The following is a 19,334-nucleotide window of genomic DNA, read 5'->3' as shown; positions in this document are numbered from 1 at the left end:
TGCAGATTTCTAAAGATGTCAGACTTTAAAAAAAAAAAAGGTACTAGGTTGGCCTCTATTCTGTTGTTTAAGTCCTTAAAGAAAATACTTTCTCTGTGTTTCAAAAAATAAACTGTGGATCACTATCAAATTTTTAATTTTGCTGATTATTATTTCTCTGTAAGGTATTTTAAAATACACATACACACACACACACACAAATTAGGACTTTTAATGTAAAAACTAAACTGCTTGTTTGAGAATTCTTTTTTTTTTTTTTTCTGGTTTGCTTACTTCTTACTACCTCATACAATACTCAAGATCTGTTTCAGCAGTGGTGATGGACAAAAGATTTGATTCTCAATATTTTTAGGTACAGGCTGCCTATGAAATACAGTCTCTTAAAATAACAGAACACATCTTCTAAACAGGATATGCAAATCATTACAACAAACCAGGATTAGCAGGAAGTTGTTCTTTCTTGTATTCTTGAAGTGATTTCCTCTTTCATACTTCTGAATTCTTAATACATTTTTCACAGAATATCAGTTGATTCTAAACAAGGAGCACATTATTTCAAACACAATTCTTGTCAGTTACTTAAAACTTTGAGCTTATGTTGTTAAATGATTAGAGGATAAAATTTTTGAAGTGTATTAAAATAATGGTTTACATGGATGACCTTAAGTAAAAATCCTAGACGTTAGGTAATTTTACTACCCCTACTGTTGAATTGAGAGTGTATTCTGGACATCTGTGTATCTAGGCCTATGACTGATAAAGATCATATTAGTAATAATTTGTAGACCTGCATCTGGGAGGTGTTCACATTCCTTTGCCTTTGCTCACTTAAACGTGCCTTAGTAGAACAATAGAAGAATTTATCTTCTGAAGTGCCAACCAGTCACCTCTCTCCTCTATCTTTCCTTGGTTTCCCATTGCCTTTAGGGCTTGTGACCTATTCAGTCACACAAGGCACAGTTCTTAGAACAGTCTTGCACTTGGTTTAATATTCTGCTGTCACTGCCTTGAAATTCTTAATAATTTTTGTCAAAAGGACTGCATTTTCATTTTGCATTTTCATTTCACCGAGCCCCACAAATTATGTAGCTGGCCCAGCTTTTTGAAAAAAACCCCAGCTCCTCCTGATGCATCCCAGCAGAACCTGGCACCCACCAGTTTCCCTTTCCAGTCTACTATCAGGCCCTTCCCCATTTTGATTCTTGTCTTTCCCAGTTCCTCAGCTGAGACAAGATCCTCAGTACTTCACAGATGTAATCTTCTCTGCCTAGATCACTTGACTCCTGTTCCACCTTCCCCATCATCGTTTGCATCCTTCAGATCTCATCTCAGTTGCCTTTGCTATATAGTCGTATAGTGGTTTTTCTTCAGCTCACATATGGCAGTGGTAACTGTTACGTGCTTCTTTGTAGACTAGAAATCGATGAAGACATAATCCGTGTCTGTACGGCTCACCGTTGTAACCCCAGTGCTTAGCACAGTGTCTGGCTTACTCTAGATGCTCCGTAAAGAATTACTGAATAAGTGATGATAGCAAAATGGAAGCTTCATTAATATTCTTTACCAAGGTAGCTTGCCATTTTTATAAAAAGGACAAGGGAGAAGAAACCAAAATCCAAATGTATCCTACTCGTCTCATACTTACCGCTTTAAGTGGAAATGCCTGGGCACGAGGAATTCAGTGCTCCCCCACCACTAGAAGTCTCTGTAAGTATCGCTTGGGGAAAAAAAGCCATAAACTATCACATTAAATATTACAGACACCAGACTCAACCAAGGCACTAACCAGAAAGTTGCTGGATATTTATCTTGTATATTCTTTAGCCCTCTAATGACAGGACTGTCTATACTTCCGCCAAATTATTATTAGCTATGCCAAATAGTACCTTCACACACAAAAAATCTTCGTCCTCCATCAATGCACAACTCTGACACACAGAAGATAGATTTTTGCCAAGATGTAGAAACAATAACATAGGCAATGGAGTAGAACATGATCAAAAGACAAGAGTTGCCACAGTTAAGAGGATGGATTAATGAGAATCCTTAGATGCCATTGATAATTACAAATGATTGCAAATGGAGCTTTCAATCATTACCTCACATCACTACCTCCCCTTTGAGATGTTAATTTAAAAGGGAACTTGAAGCCATGCAGTCTCCATGGCAGAGTCTCTCTGGTTAATGTTCTAGCTACTTGCTCTGGCAAAGCCCAGATCAATTTTCTGTAAGTTGAAGTACGTTACCCAGGTTTTCAATTTAAATTTTAATGATATGGAAAGACAAGAAGGTAAGGGTTAGGACTACTTAGAAGTAAATACTTGTATTAAGTTGTTTTCAGAAGTTTCAATTAAAAGCTTTAAAATATTGTGCATTTTGCTATACTATTAGAAAAGTATTTTAAATTTTTACTTGTGGCTGATGTGGGAAGGAAAAGATTTTTTAAAAGGTGAGAGTTAGAGAAATTTCTCTAATTACTTCATGTCTAATAGCTGGATGTCAAAGGATATCACTGAAATCTAACAAATTAAGCAATAAAAAATCTTAGCATAGATACTATTAGTATTAGAGAAACACTAAGATCACAACATTGAAAATAATTGGATGGTAGATCAAAGTAGAAGAGAAAGATTATGCACACTTATTTTATCTTTGCTTCTGTTAGGAACCAAATATTGTCAAAAGAAATAAAAGTCTAAGAATAGTAAATAAAAATAACCACTAGAACAAAAATGAAAACTTCCCTAAGTATCATAAGTACATACAAATGAAAACATATTACTTAGTGAAAGACTTTCTTTAGAAATCATAAAAACTAAAATGTTATGTTTCTTTAATAACTTAAAACAATAAGAACAAAGAGAAAACATATCCATAATAATAATAAATATAAATAGGCTTAACTCATCTATTAAGAAAATTCCAGTGAAAATCATAAGAAAATTCCAGTTGGAGTAACAGTGAAAATCGTAACTCTACACTTGATGTAAAAACATGTCTAAAATAATGTGAATTTTTTAAAGATTGAAAATTAAACTATAGGCAAATGCAGGGACATGAAAACCAGAAGTCACCATCTTAATGTTAAAAAAGGTTAAATTTAGTTCAAGAGGCATCAAATTAAACAGTAATGGAACTTGAAACAATAGCAAGTACAGTTTTCAATTAGCAGCCATGATGGCATATCAGCTATATGACAGCAACGTATATAAAATAGAAATTATGGAACATACAAGGAGAAATACACAAAAACACATTGGTAATAGGATTTTCTAATTAACTTCTTGATTTATAAAAGACCAAGTAGAAAAATTAAGTAGATGCATAGAAAAACTAAATAGTAAAATTAATAAGGCAAATTTTATTAATTTATATCAAACTCTTCATCCTGAAAACAGAGAATATATCTTCTATCTAAGTGTTCATGTGCCTATGGAACGTTCATGAAAACAGATTCTATATTACGTCACAAAGAAAATTTCAGTAAATCCTAAAAAGTAGAAATAGTATAGACATAGTCTCTAATCATGAGATAATACAGTGAGAAATCAATGGGAAAATTCAGAAAGCTTAAAGATATTTAAGTTTGGAGATTAAAAAAAAATAAGCTCTCTTGAACATCAAAAGGACTTACAATCAAAATTGCAAAATTTTCAAAGAATAACGATAATGAAATACCACATCTCAGAAACCATGGGAGAAAGATAAAGCAATGCTCAGAGGAAAATTGGAATAATTGGAATAAGAACCACAAAACAAACCAAAGGAAGACAAAAAGAAAAAAATGGATAAAGATAAAAGTAGAGATTTATGAGTTAGAACACAGAAAACAGTAGATTAAATAAATCTGAAAGTTAAAAGTAAACAATAAAAATAAATGAACCACTAGCCAATCTGATCAAATGAATGGGGGCAAATGCAAATTCACAAAATACGAAAGAAGAAGAAATAAACATAGAAAGAGATGAAATTGAAGAATGGTAAGAGACTTTATTCAACTCTACAAAAGTCAATTTGTAAATCGGTCTAAAATAGGTAGTGTTCTACGAAAACACAATTTACTCACCCAAGAAAGGATCAAATTTAACAGAATAAATACAAAAGCCTCAAAAAGCAACCCATAAACAAGTTCAGATGATTTCCAGAGGGATTGTGTCAAACTTTTAAAAATCAGGTAGTTCCACTGTTATTTCAACAATTCCAGAACAGAGAAAAGTAAGGAAGTTTTTTCATATTATTTTTATGAAGCACGTAAAGTATTTATGCCAGTAGCTTCAAGGATTACAAGGATTACAAAAAAAGGGAATCACAGGCTAATCTCATTTCTGAATATAAATGGAAAATTTTAAATAAAATATTAGCCAAAATGATCCATCAGCTCACTAAAGGGGTATAATTCACCATGGCCAAAAATGCAAGAATATTTCAATGCTGGTAATATAGATAGTATATAATACATGTTGTCATATTGACAGATCTAAGGAGAAAATAGCATGGTCATCATTATAGACCCTGAAAAGGCTTCTGATAAATTTCAACAAACTTTCTTCAGAAAACACTCTGAAAATAAATGGTAATCCATTAACATGAGAAAATGTATCTATCACAGCTATCCAAAGTTCACACCAGGAATGATGGAGAAAAGTATTTCCACTGGAGTATAAAATAATGCCCTCAGTCATCACGATTGCATTACACTGTGCTGAAAGCACTAGCCAACGTGTGGCTCCTCCTTCACTTTCTTCAAGTCTTGGCTCAAAATTTACCTTCTCAGTGAGAAGTGTCCCTGATCAGCCCATCTAAAATTGCAGTCTGCCTCTTATTCTGGAAGCCTTTACCCTGTTGTATTTTTTTCTTATCATTAATCATATTCAGCATATTATAAGTTTTACTTATTTATTACATTTACTGCTTTTTTATATCTTCCCCGATACTATAGAAATGCCAAAAGAGGATTTTGTCCAATCTGTTCCAAAGTCCTAGAACCATGCTTATCCACAGTAAGTCAATGAATATTTGTGAAATGACTATTTTAAATAAAAAATTTTAAATAGAAAATAGACTATTTTAAATAGAAAAAAAAACTAGAAGCATAAACTTTGGCAAGGAAAAGACAAAATTAATACTGTTTGCCAGTAATATGGTCACATACCTAGAAAAATGAGAAACAACTAAAAATCTGCAACAAATAATAAATTCAATAAAGGTCTCTTGGTCCATCCATGTTGCTGCAAATGGCAGAATTTCATTCTTTCCTATGGCTGAGTAATATTCTGTTGTGTATATATACTGCTGTATATACTACACCTTTTTTAACCATTCATCTGTTGATGGACACTTGAGTTGCATCCATATCTTGGCTGTTGTAAATACTACTGCCATGAGCATTGGGTGCGTGTATCTTTTTGAATTACTGTTTTTGTTTTTTCTAGATATATACCATTGCAGTCTTTTTTTTTTAAATTTTTTATTGATTTATAATCATTTTACAATGTTGTGTCAAATTCCAGTGTTCAGCACAATTTTTCAGTCATTCATGGACATATACACACTCATTGTCACATTTTTTTTCTCTGTGAGTTATCATAACATTTTGTGTATATTTCCCTGTGCTATACAGTATAATCTTGTTTATCTTTTCTACAATTTTGAAATCCCAGTCTATCCCTTCCCGCCCTTCACCCCCCTGGCAACCACAAGTCTGTATTCTCTGTCTATGAGTCTATTTCTGTCCTGTATTTACACTTTGTTTTTGTCTGTTTGTTTTTGTTTTTTAGATTCCACATATGAGCAATCTCATATGGTATTTTTCTTTCTCTTTCTGGCTTACTTCACTTAGAATGACATTCTCCAGGAGCATCCATGTTGTTGCAAATGGCGTTATGTTGTCGGTTTTTATGGCTGAGTAGTATTCCATTGTATAAATATACCACTTCTTCTTTATCCAGTCACCTGTTGATGGACATTTAGGTTGTTTCCATGTTTTGGCTATTGTAAATAGTGCTGCTATGAACATTGGGGTGCAGGTGTCATCCTGAAGTAGGGTTCCTTCTGGGTACAAGCCCAGGAGTGGGATTCCTGGGTCATATGGTAAGTCTATTCCTAGTCTTTTGAGGAATCTCCACACTGTTTTCCATAGTGGCTGCACCAAACTGCATTCCCACCAGCAGTGTAGGAGGGTTCCCCTTTCTCCACAGCCTCTCCAGCATTTGTCATTTGTGGATTTTTGAATGACGGCCATTCTGACTGGTGTGAGGTGATACCTCATTGTAGTTTTGATTTGCATTTCTCTGATAATTAGTGATATTGAGCATTTTTTCATGTGCCTTTTGATCATTTGTATGTCTTCCTTGGAGAATTGCTTGTTTAGGTCTTCTGCCCATTTTTGGATTGGGTTGTTTATTTTTTTCTTATTGAGTCGTATGAGCTGCTTATATATTTTGGAGATCAAGCCTTTGTCAGTTTCACTTGCAAAAATTTTCTCCCATTCCATAGGTTGTCTTCTTGTTTTACTTCTGGTTTCCTTTGCTGTGCAGAAGCTTGTAAGTTTCATTAGGCCCCATTTGTTTATTCTTGCTTTTATTTCTTCTAGGAGAAAATTTTTGAAATGTATGTCAGATAATGTTTTGCTTATGTTTTCCTTTAGGAGGTTTATTGTATCTTGTCTTATGTTTAAGTCTTTGATCCATTTTGAGTTGATTTTTGTATATAGTGTAAGGGAGTGTTCTAGCTTCATTGTTTTACATGCTGCTGTCCAGTTTTCCCAACACCATTTGCTGAAGAGACTGTCCTTATTCCATTGTATATTCTTGCCTCCTTTGTCAAAGATGAGTTGACCAAAAGTTTGTGGGTTCGTTTCTAGGCTCTCTATTCTATTCCATTGGTCTATATGTCTGTTTTTGTACCAATACCATGCTGTCTTGATGACTGTAGCTCTATAGTATTGTCTGAAGTCTGGGAGAGTTATTCCTCCAGCCTCTTTCTTTCTCTTCAGTAATGCTTTGGCAATTTTAGGTCTTTGATTACCATTGCAGTCTTGAAGGGGCATTCTTATGTGGCAGCATCCCTATGTAGACTGCATGGGCCCAGTGCCTTTGCTGGAAGAGCTGGACTTGGCATGGATGCAAGTCACATCTTTCCTCAGGATTTACTGACAGCTAGCCCCTTGGTAGAGGGTGCGGCTGGAGGTGAAGGGGCTGGAGCTAGAATTGGGTATGAGGAGGGGTTTTCCCTCTGCTCAGTGGACTATCAGGGACAGGGTCTGATCCCAAGTTGCTAGAGCAGAAGCCCAGAGGGTTGGGCCCAAGCTGGCTCTGTTCCCTTTAAGTGTGAGTTTTCCCCTCTCCCCAAAACCCTTGCCCCAGAGTGGGGGAATGTTGAATCAAGGGGGCCCATGCAGGCTCTCCGCTCGTGTTGGCTACAGAGATACAGCTGCCTCTGCTGGGCTGCCTATGCAGATGCCACAGTTTCTTCCTCTCACTCTGCTCCTGTGCAGCCTCAGGTGCAAGTCTCCTTCATCCCTCTCAGCCAGTCACTGCCCCCAGCCTCCACCAGCCCCCTTTCCATTGCGGAGAGCACACCACAGGGTAGACAGGGCCCGCATGGACCCTCAGCACGTACGGGGACATGAGCTGTGCTGGATCGTCTGCTGTCAAAGATCTGAGCTGCTTCTGACGTGCTGCTGAGTAAACACCAATAATGGCCACTGCCGTCCCACCCCAGCTCACCCAGGTCTGGGTAGGCTGTACATCCCTTGGTCATGTCCTATCCCTGGTCATGGCTTCCCCAGAGCCAGCGCCATGCTGTGTTGTGAAGGGAGCAGGGCTGGAGTGTTCATTGAGGCTGAGCTGGGGCATGCAGCAAGGTGGTTGCAGGAAACTCTCCAGCCACTAGAGCCGACCTCTTTCTACCCTGCCTGGAAGCAAGCCAGCACGTATATGCTCCTCAAGAGCAGAGTCCAGGCTCCTCACGGTCCCCCTGTCAGTCCCGGTGGTCCTCCAACCAGCCAACAGGGTGCTCCGCCTCCATGTAGGATTCCAGGACTGCGATACCCAATCTATGGTTCTCATCACTCACTCCCAGGGCAGGTGTCTGTCCATGAATTCTCCCTCGTCCTCTGAGTCCCCTTCCTGGGGCAACGATCCCAACCCAATTGCTTTTCTTCCCTTCCTGCTTGATTACGTGTGTATCTTTCTTACCACCTTGGTTGTACAGGAGTCCTTTTTCCAATTTCCAGTTCGTTTCCAGTGAGAATGGTTCCACGTGCACATGTATTTTTGATGTGTTTGTGAGGGGAGGTGAGCTCCACATTCTCTTACTCCACCATCTGGATTAATCTCCCTCAGATTTATTTTTAACTACATAAGCTAGTTCTACAGGTCATAAAGAAAAATAAACAAAGAAAAACAGGAAAACTTAGCAAAAGCAAAGAGGTGACATTAGCCCTACCAGATATAAACACGCATTACAAAGCCTCAATAATGACAGTGTGGTGTTGGTGCATAATTAGATGAATAAGTGAAACAGAACATCCATAAATAGACTCAAATATACCCAGGAATTTAATAGGTGGCCAAACCAGTAAGACAACATTCAATAAATATTGTTGGCATAGTATACTTCACACTATATGCTAGGATAAATATCAAATGAATGAAAGATTTTGAATGCAAATAATGAAACCATATATATGACAAAGAAAACATGAAAATAATCCTTTTTAATCTTAGGATGAGCTGCTGTAGCTATGACTACAAACCCAGAAGCCATAGCAATTCTGCATGATATAAAACACTGTAGCAAAGTCCAGAAAACACAGAGATAAATGACAGAATGGCTTAAATATTTGCAATTTATCACAGACAATGGGTTGGTTATTTAACATGTAACCATCTCCCAAAAAAATGGTGAGAAGAAGACCAAAGACCAAATAGAGATTTGTGTAAAGAGTATGAGAAAATAATCCACACACACAAAAAAACCTAAATACGAGTGGTTCTCAACCAAAGGAAAGGATATTGAACATTGCTCATAAGAAAGATGCAAATTAAAACTACACTGATACCATTTTAACTCATCATATCAGCAAATATTCAAAAATTTAATTAACAAACTTGGTTACGAATCAGCAGGCACTCAGACACTGCTGGTGGTAATGCAAATTGGTACAACGTCCACAGAAGGCAGTTTGGCAACATTTATCAAAATTACAAATGCTAATACCTTTTGACCGAGCAATTCTGCTGTTGAGATTTATCCTATGATATTTTGCACAGGTACAAAACGATATGCATATGAGGCTATTCATTACAGCATGGCTTGTAACAGCTGGAAAACATTGAAAACAACACAACTTGCCCATTAATGAGGAAATGTTTACATAAATTATGGTATTTCCTCAAGATGCAATAATGTGAAAGTATATTTTAAAAATAAAGAAGCTTTTGTTATTCATATGAAAGTATTTCTAAGATCATTGTGCAGAATAGTAAATATGCTATTCCTTTTGTGAAAGAGGGGGAAGAATAAAAATTATTTATACTTGCTTATATGGAGAAATTCGAGAAGGATATGTGTCTCTCTGGAAGGATATATGGAACACTAATAAAATGATAATGAGAGAACTGGGTGGATAGGTGTTAGAAATAGGAAGAAGGCTTTTTACTGTATACTTTTAAAATAAATTTTCATTTTTGAATTATATGAATTTTATGAATATACCATCATCTGGAAAAAAGTTAAATTTTGAAATGCTACTTTTTAACATGAATGGACACATTATGCATAATAAGCCCTGGATTAGCTGCTGTAGTGTCATGCGTTGAAGCATTTCAACATAATCATTTTTGAAGCATGATCAGATCCCCCCAGAATAACTTGAATCAGAAAATCAAAATATTTTAGCCTCTTCTTCTACTCTCAAAATTCTCGCTCTCTGGATTCTTCACTTTTTAATTACTTCCCTTTGGTTACTGACCTCTTGTTGCCCTTTATAGCATAATGTTCAAGAGTACGGGCTTTGGAGATCATTTAACCTTGCACTGTTTATTGTCTATATAAACTTAGACCAAATGCTTCTGTCTCCTCACATGTAAAATGGAGGGAACACAAACTTCAGGGTTACTATTTAGACACTCAATCATAAATTTATACCAATTTCCTATCTTTGAATTAAAGCTCCTCTAATTAAACACAGTAAGTTTCTAATTAATAATCCTTTCACACTTTAATTCAAAAATAATGTTCATCATGCATCAAAAAGTGTCAGCATTTTTAGTGTGCTCATACCAAAAGTTCAACTACATTTTTTTTATTATGAAATGCAATTTACCTCAAGACTACAGTCAGAATTATCTCATGGTATCCCTAACTCACAATGTCACTCAGTCATTGTAATCAAGATATTTTAAGGAAGAAATTTTTTTAACATTTTTTATTGATTTATAATCATTTTACAATATTGTGTCAAATTCCAGTGTAGAGCACAATTTTTCAGTTATACATGAACATACATATATATTCATTGTCACATTTTTTCGCTGTGAGCTACAATAAGATCTTTTATATATTTCCCTGTGCTATACAGTATAATCTTGTTTATCTATTCTGCATTTTGAAATCCCAGTCTATCCCTTCCCACCACCTGCCCCCTTGGCAACCACAAGTTTGTATTCTATATCTATGAGTCTGTTTCTGTTTTGTATTTATGTTTTGTTTGTTTGTTTGTTTTAGATTTCACATATGAGCGATCTCATACGGTATTTTTCTTTCTCTTTCTGGCTTACTTCACTTAGAATGACATTCTCCAGGAGCATCCATGTTGCTGCAAATGGCATTATGTTGTCGGTTAAGGAAGAAATTTTTTGTTATATTTATGTAATTACCATTTGGGTTGTAAGAAATAATGTCAATTTTAATTATTTCAATGTCAATAATCCACATTAATAATAAAAGTAATTAATATTACTTATTTACAATATGTAAACTATTCTAATAAACTTATAAAAAAATTTTGAGAGGAAACATACTGCTCAGATTTAATTTTCAAACATTAGAGAGGATTAGAGAGCTAAGACTGACAGTCAGAAAACAACCTGGACCCCAATGAGCCCACAACAAAGCATTGCCAAATTCCTTGTTATTATAAATTTCATCTCTCTAAATTCCCTCAGAGAATATACAACCAGAGATTGCCAAGGGAAATATTAGAAAAACTGTAAATTATGCTTAATCCTTGGGCTATAAACTGGAAATTTTTAATTAAAAAACTAAAGCCCTCATTTAAATGCTGGAATGATATAACATGAAAGAAAAAATCTAGGTTACTTTGGTCATTAAATAAACATTTAGTGCCGCATTATGGAGCAAGCACTGACTTATATATCCCTTGGGAATACAGGGGAAAAAGTAAGCCCTAAGGGAGCTTATAATCCACTCAGCGAATTGAGACATGCAAGGTAATAATTATGATATAAATATTAAATAACAAGAGCTGTACTAGGGGAGTTCAGAGGGAGGCGACCACAGAAGCTATTTTGCATTTTAATTAGGACTTGTAGAAAAGTAAAAATTCAATAGCCAAAAATGATGGACTAGATCATTTCAAATAAAGAATAATATGAGCAAGGACCGGAAGGAAATAGCGGAGCGTGTTTGTAGGACTGGACGTAACGACTGCAGCAGGAAGAAATGCTAATGGGAGTAAAACAGACAGATTCAATACGAAGCAATAATACAAAGCTGAGAATTTCAGACCTTTTTTTTCATAAGCAAAGGAGAGCTATGAACAGTCCTTTGATCAAAAGTGTAATTCTATAAAAGTTGCCCTAGGAAGGTGACGCTGGTAATTGCGTACAAATACATTTGGGTTCTCGAGGAGCGGAAGAGAATGTTCTAGAAGTTGAAGCAAAGGATTCATATGTATCTGAACTGGGTTCAGTGGAACTAGTAAGGAAGAGATGGGTGTTAAGTGTATGGAGTCATTGCAAGCATTTATTGAGAGAGTACACCGTGAGAACTTTTGAATTTTATCAGTTAATCACCTCAACTCTCCTGAAGTAGGTAACTATTATCTCCATTTTACAGAAGTCGGTTAGCTTAGCCGTGATGACACAGTGTTTAGCGCTGGGACCTGAACCACAGACTCACTGACTTCAAACCAGAACACAGAATGTGAGGAGATAGAATTGGATGGGGAAGACTAGGCACAAATCCCACCTTCAAACAACCCAGTTTTCTGAAGAGTGTTATCTTTTCAGCGTGATCTGAAGGATGTTTCTTTTACACATTATTCATTGGTCCTGTTTTAGTCTTTATGTGTTCACTTTATCCCGGGATGAGCCACTTCCAGTTTAACCCACTGAAGCTCTGTTGTTTTATCAGGCGAGAAGTTTCCTGACCGGAAGCCTAAGGTGCAGTTAGTCGTATCGTACGAGGAGGCGAAGCTGACCATACTCGTGAAGCACATGAAAAACATTGTGAGTTTATCATATCTAATAAGAAACATGTAAACCCACAATTAGAAATCACTTTCTTCCTTTAAGCAATTAACGTCAACATTACTGAGAGGAATGGGGCCAGCCACCAAGTGTAAGTGAGGAACAATGAGCCAATTACAATGTTCTGCCTCAGTATGAATACGATCCTTGGGGTAAAGACTGTAAAATATTTCACAGGGAAAGTCCTAGAGTGAAAATTAGACTTTATTCAAAATGAAGTAGGTCAGGACAAATCTAGTGAAAAAGCTTTGAAAAAGCACAAATAGCTAGAGTATTAGAGCCAAAATTTTAAAAGCTGGGTCTATCTCATCACACTGAGCTAAGTGGAAGATTGACTCATCTCTTTGAATCATGCCAGCACCGTCTGTCTGAAGCCAGGATGCTTCGTGTTTTCCCACAGACTCTGATCGCGTGCCCTTGAGTTTATACCCCCAGAACTGTTAGCCTACTCCAATGTAATTGCTCAAGGACATTTCTTGGCCCTCAAAAAGTAACACTTTTGGGGGCGACAGTGACCCCATCTTGGCATCCCTAGAACCAAGAACATCAAAGATAGTTAGCCTCTAAGGAAAACTAAAAGCTGCTCTCTCACCACAGCCCACTCCTCCCTGACGATGGCGTCAAGTCAGAGGCAAGGACAGCAGTTGGGCCGTGTCATTAAGTAAGAGCCCGAGCTTTCTGTGTCACAGGGCAATTGATCGAAGGTCTGAATCTGGGTGCAGTAAATAGGAAAGGGTAACTCTAAGCCTTGGCTGTTCTCTGGTCCTTCTCTGGTCTAGCGAAATGGGTCCTCCACCTGGTGAAACTGCCCAGGAGACTCCACTAATGTGGAGAAAGTCAGAAGCACTATTTTGGCTCTTTCCTTTATGCATGTAAATCTCCAAGGATGCTCTTGGGAGGACTTAAAGGAGCAAATTCTTCTCAACATGATGTGCATCTAGAACACACTAGAACTTAATAAGTTTTTGTTCATTGAACAAATATTTGGCATATTTTTCAGGGAAACCATCCTTTACAAATCTAGTTATTACCCAGATACCCAAGAATGCTTGTTGGTGTTTACAATCAACAATTTTTGTAAGAGCTGGGCAAATATTATTGAATGTGTCTTTGTAGAATTTTACTCATTTTTAAAATATTTTCAATTGCTTTTGATAAGTTAATTGTCTTAAATGAGAACAAGCGTTTAAGAAATTCTAGGCTGGGAAATGAAGATTCAACTCAATATTATTACAGCTATATGCATGGTCATGGACTTTAAGCATCTATATAAATGTACATGATAAAATAATAGACTATTAGAAATAGTGTTAATCATGTTAACATAACTTATATATGTATATGTTATATAATTGTTCATTGAAAATACTCCTTTTGGAAATGATTTCATGGATTTATTTCAGTGATGTCATTGCTGAAAACATTTTGGATTGTGCCTGTTGACACTGCATTTCAATCTGGCATATAAACCACCACATGGTAAATTTGCTGATATTAATAGTCATCAATAACCATGCCTAATATTTGATCAAAAGTGGTATTAACCAGCTTGGTCACCCATTTTATTCACCAAATAAATCCCCAAATTACTTTCGACAGTTTTCAGAAATGCATTTTACACTCAGATGAAGTTGCACTACCAGTAATTATGTTCAAAACAAATGTGATGCAGGCGTCATGGCGGGGAGTAAGTGAGAAAGAGCAAGAGTTTAAGATTTAGAACAAGTTATGGACAAATGGAAAATGAGCAGATGAATCCTACGAAACTTTAAAAACCACTTAGGGCCACTGGCGCTGATACACTGTCCCTGCCCTTTGGAAAGAAAGTTGTTAATAAGGAAGTCATGCTTCCTGCTGATTCTGCGCTTTGCCCCAATCTCTTAACATTGCCCTGAAATTCATTCCTGGACCTCTTCTCTTTTTTTATTTCCAGGCCCGTGGCTTTAAATACCACTTACATGTCTTTTTCTTCCATACTTATAATTCTAGCTGGGAAGTCTCCCTAAAACCCAGAATTATATGGACAACTGATAACTCAACAACTCCAGGAGAAATTCAACAGGCATCGCAAACTTAATAGACATCAAATCAAACTTCTGATTATTGCCCCTCCCACCAACCTGCTTCTTTGGCAGCTTTTCTCATCTCTAAATGGCACCTTCATCCTACTAGTTGCTCAGATTAAAATCCTTAGAGTCCTTTTGACTTCTCTCACAAACTACATCCGGTTTATCAGCAAATTCTGTCAGCTGAGCCTTCAGAATAAATCCAGAGTCCCACCATGCTTCACCTCCACTGCTGCCACCCCTCCTTCAAGCCCCCATCATCTCTCACTTGAATTACTGCTAGGGCCTCTCAGCGGGTCTCCCTGCTTCTGCCCTTATTTCTCTTTAGTCTCTTCCTAACCTAGCATCCAGAATACTCCTTTGAGAATAAAAGTCAGATCCTGTCATTCCTCTCTCATAGCCCTGAGGGGAAGGAGTCTCATATCACTTACAGTGAAAGCCAAGTGTGGACCCTCTTGGCCTCTCCAACCTCACCTCCTGCCGCAGACTCCCTGAATCACTCCACGCCGGTCTCAGTGGTTTTCTTCCGGGGCCTTGAATATGGCAAGCATGGTTCTGCCCGAGGACATTTGTTCCTGCTACTCAGTTTACCTGGAAGGCTCTTCCCAGGCCCATGGCTCAAATTCTCCATGGTTCAATCTCACATGTCTTAAACATGTTTTACTGGCACTTTTTCAGTGAGGTCCTCTCTCACCTCCCATGTGTAAAACTGTAAAACCACCCTTGTTGGTTGGCACTTCCAAACTTCCTTTCCTGCTTTTATTTTCTCCACTGCCCTGAATCACTGCTGCAACCTCAGCGGCTAAATCAGGGCCAAGTATATAGAAGGTGCTCAATGAATACTTTGTCAAATGAAAGAAAGTTAAATTACTTCTAATGTGGACAACTAAGAACTAAGGTCTTTCTCGTCTTCCAAAGTCATCACAACAAAGTTCTTATGCTTCGCATTTTTCATAGCTTCTTTTAAATGACTGTGGTATTTCTTCTGCTTATCTGAAGGCACAGATAACATTACAATGTAAATGACAGAAAAAATCTATCTATAAATTCTCAACATATTTTCTTTGCTCATTTCAAGTTGTAACTAATTCTTATTTATTTCTTAGCCTTTAGTATTTTCATATGCTTGAGTAATCAGACTGAAGAAGTTGTGCTTGATTTTATTTTAATATTGAAATGAATTATTCTGCCTGCAGTTCTGTCTGCTATGTTTAATAGTAAGTTTGATGAAAAGAATTGTTTATCTTATATTAAATCTTTGAAATGTTGCTCTAAGAATCTCTTCCCTCCTGTGAATTCACAAGCTAAAACAAAATTGCTAAAATATTTCCCTTTCAAAGCAGCACAATGTGATTAATCCTAGTGAACAGAGGCTGACAAAGTAATGCAGATATTTAGAAATTTGGCCAAGAATTTTTTACATAGTATTTCAGTTTTTATAACAGAGAAGCAAGGAAGAAGTCATTTAGATTTGAGATGTGTTTTAAGATCTTTCTGGTGTTTTCCCATGTGGCCCACTCTAGAATGCTGTCTTCCACCGACTTCTGCAGCGTCTCTCTATGTGTGTCTCTCTGTGCATTGCGATGTCTCTCCTCATCTTGTGGCTTCCCCTAGTCTTGTGTCATTTCTGTAGTTTTCCCACCCTGCTCCAGACTAAGAGCATTCCCGAAGGCTCTAAAAGTAAACAAGGATGCCAAGACTCCCTTCTGGTACTGAATATGCTCACACCATTCTCTCACACTGTAGCAGGACAATAAGTCATTTCAATGAGGAGCACATACTATCAGGGAAAGCAGAATACATCTCAGATGGAGAGCCGTTAAATCCTTTCATAAGACACAAAATGGCAGAAAACCGTTCCTGTAGGAAAATTAACCGAAGAGATGGAGAAGTAGTCAAACACAGCAGGAAACCAGGCTAAACACACACACACACACACACACACACACACACACACACAGGCACACATTAAAATTTTATCACATTTTATTTTTTATTTCAAAAAAGTCTTACAATTTCAGTATGTATGTGTAGTTCGTTTTTAAAATACACATTCCTGGGTGCAACTCCCAATGACTTTGATTCTGTAAGGGGGAGGGGTTGAGATTTCTGCATCTGCATTTTACTGGCATTTCCTGGTCTCATGGATTCCTCTGCTCTTTCATTTCTAGACTTGTTTTCTTCTCTCCTTCTCCCACATATGAGCATTTCAGAAGGTTCTCTGATAAGGTGGTCCATGGGCCACACTTTGAGAAACATTTCTCTTGGCCAGTTACCCTATAAATGGCATTGTACATACAACGTGAGTTCTGTGCTTAGCACCAAGTGAATTGTGGTGCTAGCTGGAATAGAAGAGATAGCGCTTAGATTTGGTGAAGATAACAAAAGGGGGCTGTGAAAATAAACCCTAGATGATGGCATTATCTGACCATAAAAGTAACAATGTTCTATGTATCCCTTTAAAAACTTCTAACTTCTCACTCTGCGTCCATTCTTCTCCTGTGTTGTTTGATCATCTTCACAATCCTTACTCTTAACTTTTCTCGGTAGATTGTCTATCTCCACTTCACTTGGTTCTTCTGGGGTTTTATGGTCTTCCTTCATTCGGAACATGTTCCTCTGTCACCTCATTTTGCCTAACTTGCTGTATTTCTGTGTATCTGATAGGTTGATTAGGTTTCCAGACCTTGGGGAAGTGGCCTTCTGGAGGGGATGTCCCTGTGCATCCCGGCGGCACACTCTGCTCTCGGCACCAGCAGAGCTGTACGCTCTAGAGGGCACCCCTATGTAGGCTGTGTCAGTCCTTCTGTTGTGGCGAGCTGCCTACGCTGGGTGGCCTGGTGGGCTTGGCTGGCTCCCAGTGTGGCTGGTCCCCAGGTCCTGCCTTGCGATCAACCAGTAGCTGGTTGATGGGAGTGAACTTTCCTGTTCTCAGGTTCTCCATGAAACTTCACCATCTGAACCTTCTCTAAATCTCTTTCTGAGGCTTCCTTGGCTCTTATAAATTTAAACTAGACAATGCACATAGTGGCTTAATAGATGTTGACTTCATCTTTAGCCGTTACATGTGAAGATTTTGCAGTGTTCAGGGCTTTACCTCGAACTAATTTCCTAAGAAATTTTATTCAGTCTTGAGACTTCAAAGATTATGTGAATTATTCCTAACTTTATATTTCTACTTTTAATATTTCTCTGAACTCAATTTACATATTTCCAACTGCCTCATGGGCATTTCACTCTGATATCTTGCCGTCTCCTTTAACTCAACAATTCTAAATTACAGTCTTCTACTTTCCACTAAATCCAGCTCTCACTCTAAACTGCTTATTTCAAAAAATCATTACCCCATCCTCAAGCAACTCCTGATGAAAACTCCTCTATAATTTATTTTCTGTATTTTAACTCATTCCAATACTCTTATATGTAATCATTAACAAGTCTTTTTAGTTTCCTTTTACATTTATTATCAAAGTTTGATTCTATATTCTCTGTTAATTCATCTACGGATTATTTTGGTTGACTGCTATGATATTCCTTTCCTTGCTTTCTACTTTAATCTATTCTACCTAAAACTCCGTCTTCATAATGTCAATAAATTTTTTAATAAAGTCTTTGTAAATTTAAAATTTCCTAGCCTAACCTTTGATACTACACAGTCTAGCTATAACCTGCCTTTTATATCCACCATCCACAAACAAAACTTATATTCTAGATGGTTTTTTACTTGTTGACCAAACATACATCAGTCATTCTAACTGACTGTGTCTTACTTTCTATTTATCTTCTATTTACCTTCCACATCCAACTTACGTTCCAGGCTCAGCTTAAACCTGTCACCCTTTCTGGAGCTCCTGGGCCACTCTTGCTCCTGGTGATCTTTCCTTCTTTGGCTTCCTATTACATTTACTCTATATACCATCCATGTGATATTTACTCCTTTATCTCAGCTCTTGAAACTTTTATCATCTTGCTTCATCCTGTAGTTTCAATTGTATTGAAAATTTACTTATTGTAAAAACTAGGGGAAATATATTTTGTGTATTTTATAGTGCTTCATACAATATTATGCCCTTAATACATGTTTGTTAAATAAGTAAATGTTTGCTTAAGTGTATGTCACTGTGAAAAAAAGCCACAATGCAGAGTAGTTTGATTTAAGCTATATTTATAATTGAATAGCTTTTCTCTGTGAATTCTGCTGTCTGTAATACTTGATACTAAACTGAGAATGATCAAGTGATAAATGTTTGATCATCACATCTGTCCCACTTAAGAGTAAAGTGATTTCCTGCTGAGTATTATTGCTCTAAAGATTCAACAGCTCTGGACACTCACTATCTCCCCATTTATAATTTGCACTTAAAATAATTAAATATCTAGGAATAAATTTAACCAAGGAGGTGAAAGACTTGTACACAGAGAGCCATAAGGCATCAAAATAAATTGAAGAAGACAAAAATAAATGGAAAAATATTCCATACTCATGGATTGGAAGAAATAGCATTGTTAAAATGTCTCTACTACCCAAAGCAATCTACAGATTCAATCAGTATTGAATCAATCCCTGTCAATAGTCCAGCGGCATTTTCCACAGAAACAGAACAAACAATTCTAAACTTTGTGTGGAACCACAAAGGACCCCAGATAGCCAAAGCAATCTTGAGAAAGAAGAACAAATTTATGGCAGATGAGCCAAGAATATACAATAAGGAGAAACAGTCTCTTTAATAAAAGTTGCAGGGAAAATTGGACAGCTACATGCTAAAAACTG

At 37.0% G+C, this 19,334-nt stretch overlaps 1 protein-coding gene across 1 annotated transcript in view; it reads left to right on the top strand.

Annotated features, from left to right (window-relative positions):
• The window catches only part of PIK3C2G (phosphatidylinositol-4-phosphate 3-kinase catalytic subunit type 2 gamma), a 269,311-nt gene that overhangs the window by 232,591 nt on the left and 17,386 nt on the right, over positions 1–19,334 (top strand). Inside the window, exon 31 of the mRNA XM_072954194.1 lies at positions 12,382–12,476. Coding sequence (XP_072810295.1) covers positions 12,382–12,476 — 95 coding nt within the window. The remainder of the gene's footprint in view (positions 1–12,381; positions 12,477–19,334) is intronic.

Source organism: Vicugna pacos, chromosome 34 (genome assembly GCF_048564905.1).
Source record: "Vicugna pacos chromosome 34, VicPac4, whole genome shotgun sequence".
In the NCBI taxonomy this organism is placed as follows: domain Eukaryota; kingdom Metazoa; phylum Chordata; class Mammalia; order Artiodactyla; family Camelidae; genus Vicugna; species Vicugna pacos.
The sequence above is the reverse complement of the archived record's forward strand: the minus strand, read 5'-3'. Positions and strand labels throughout refer to the sequence as shown.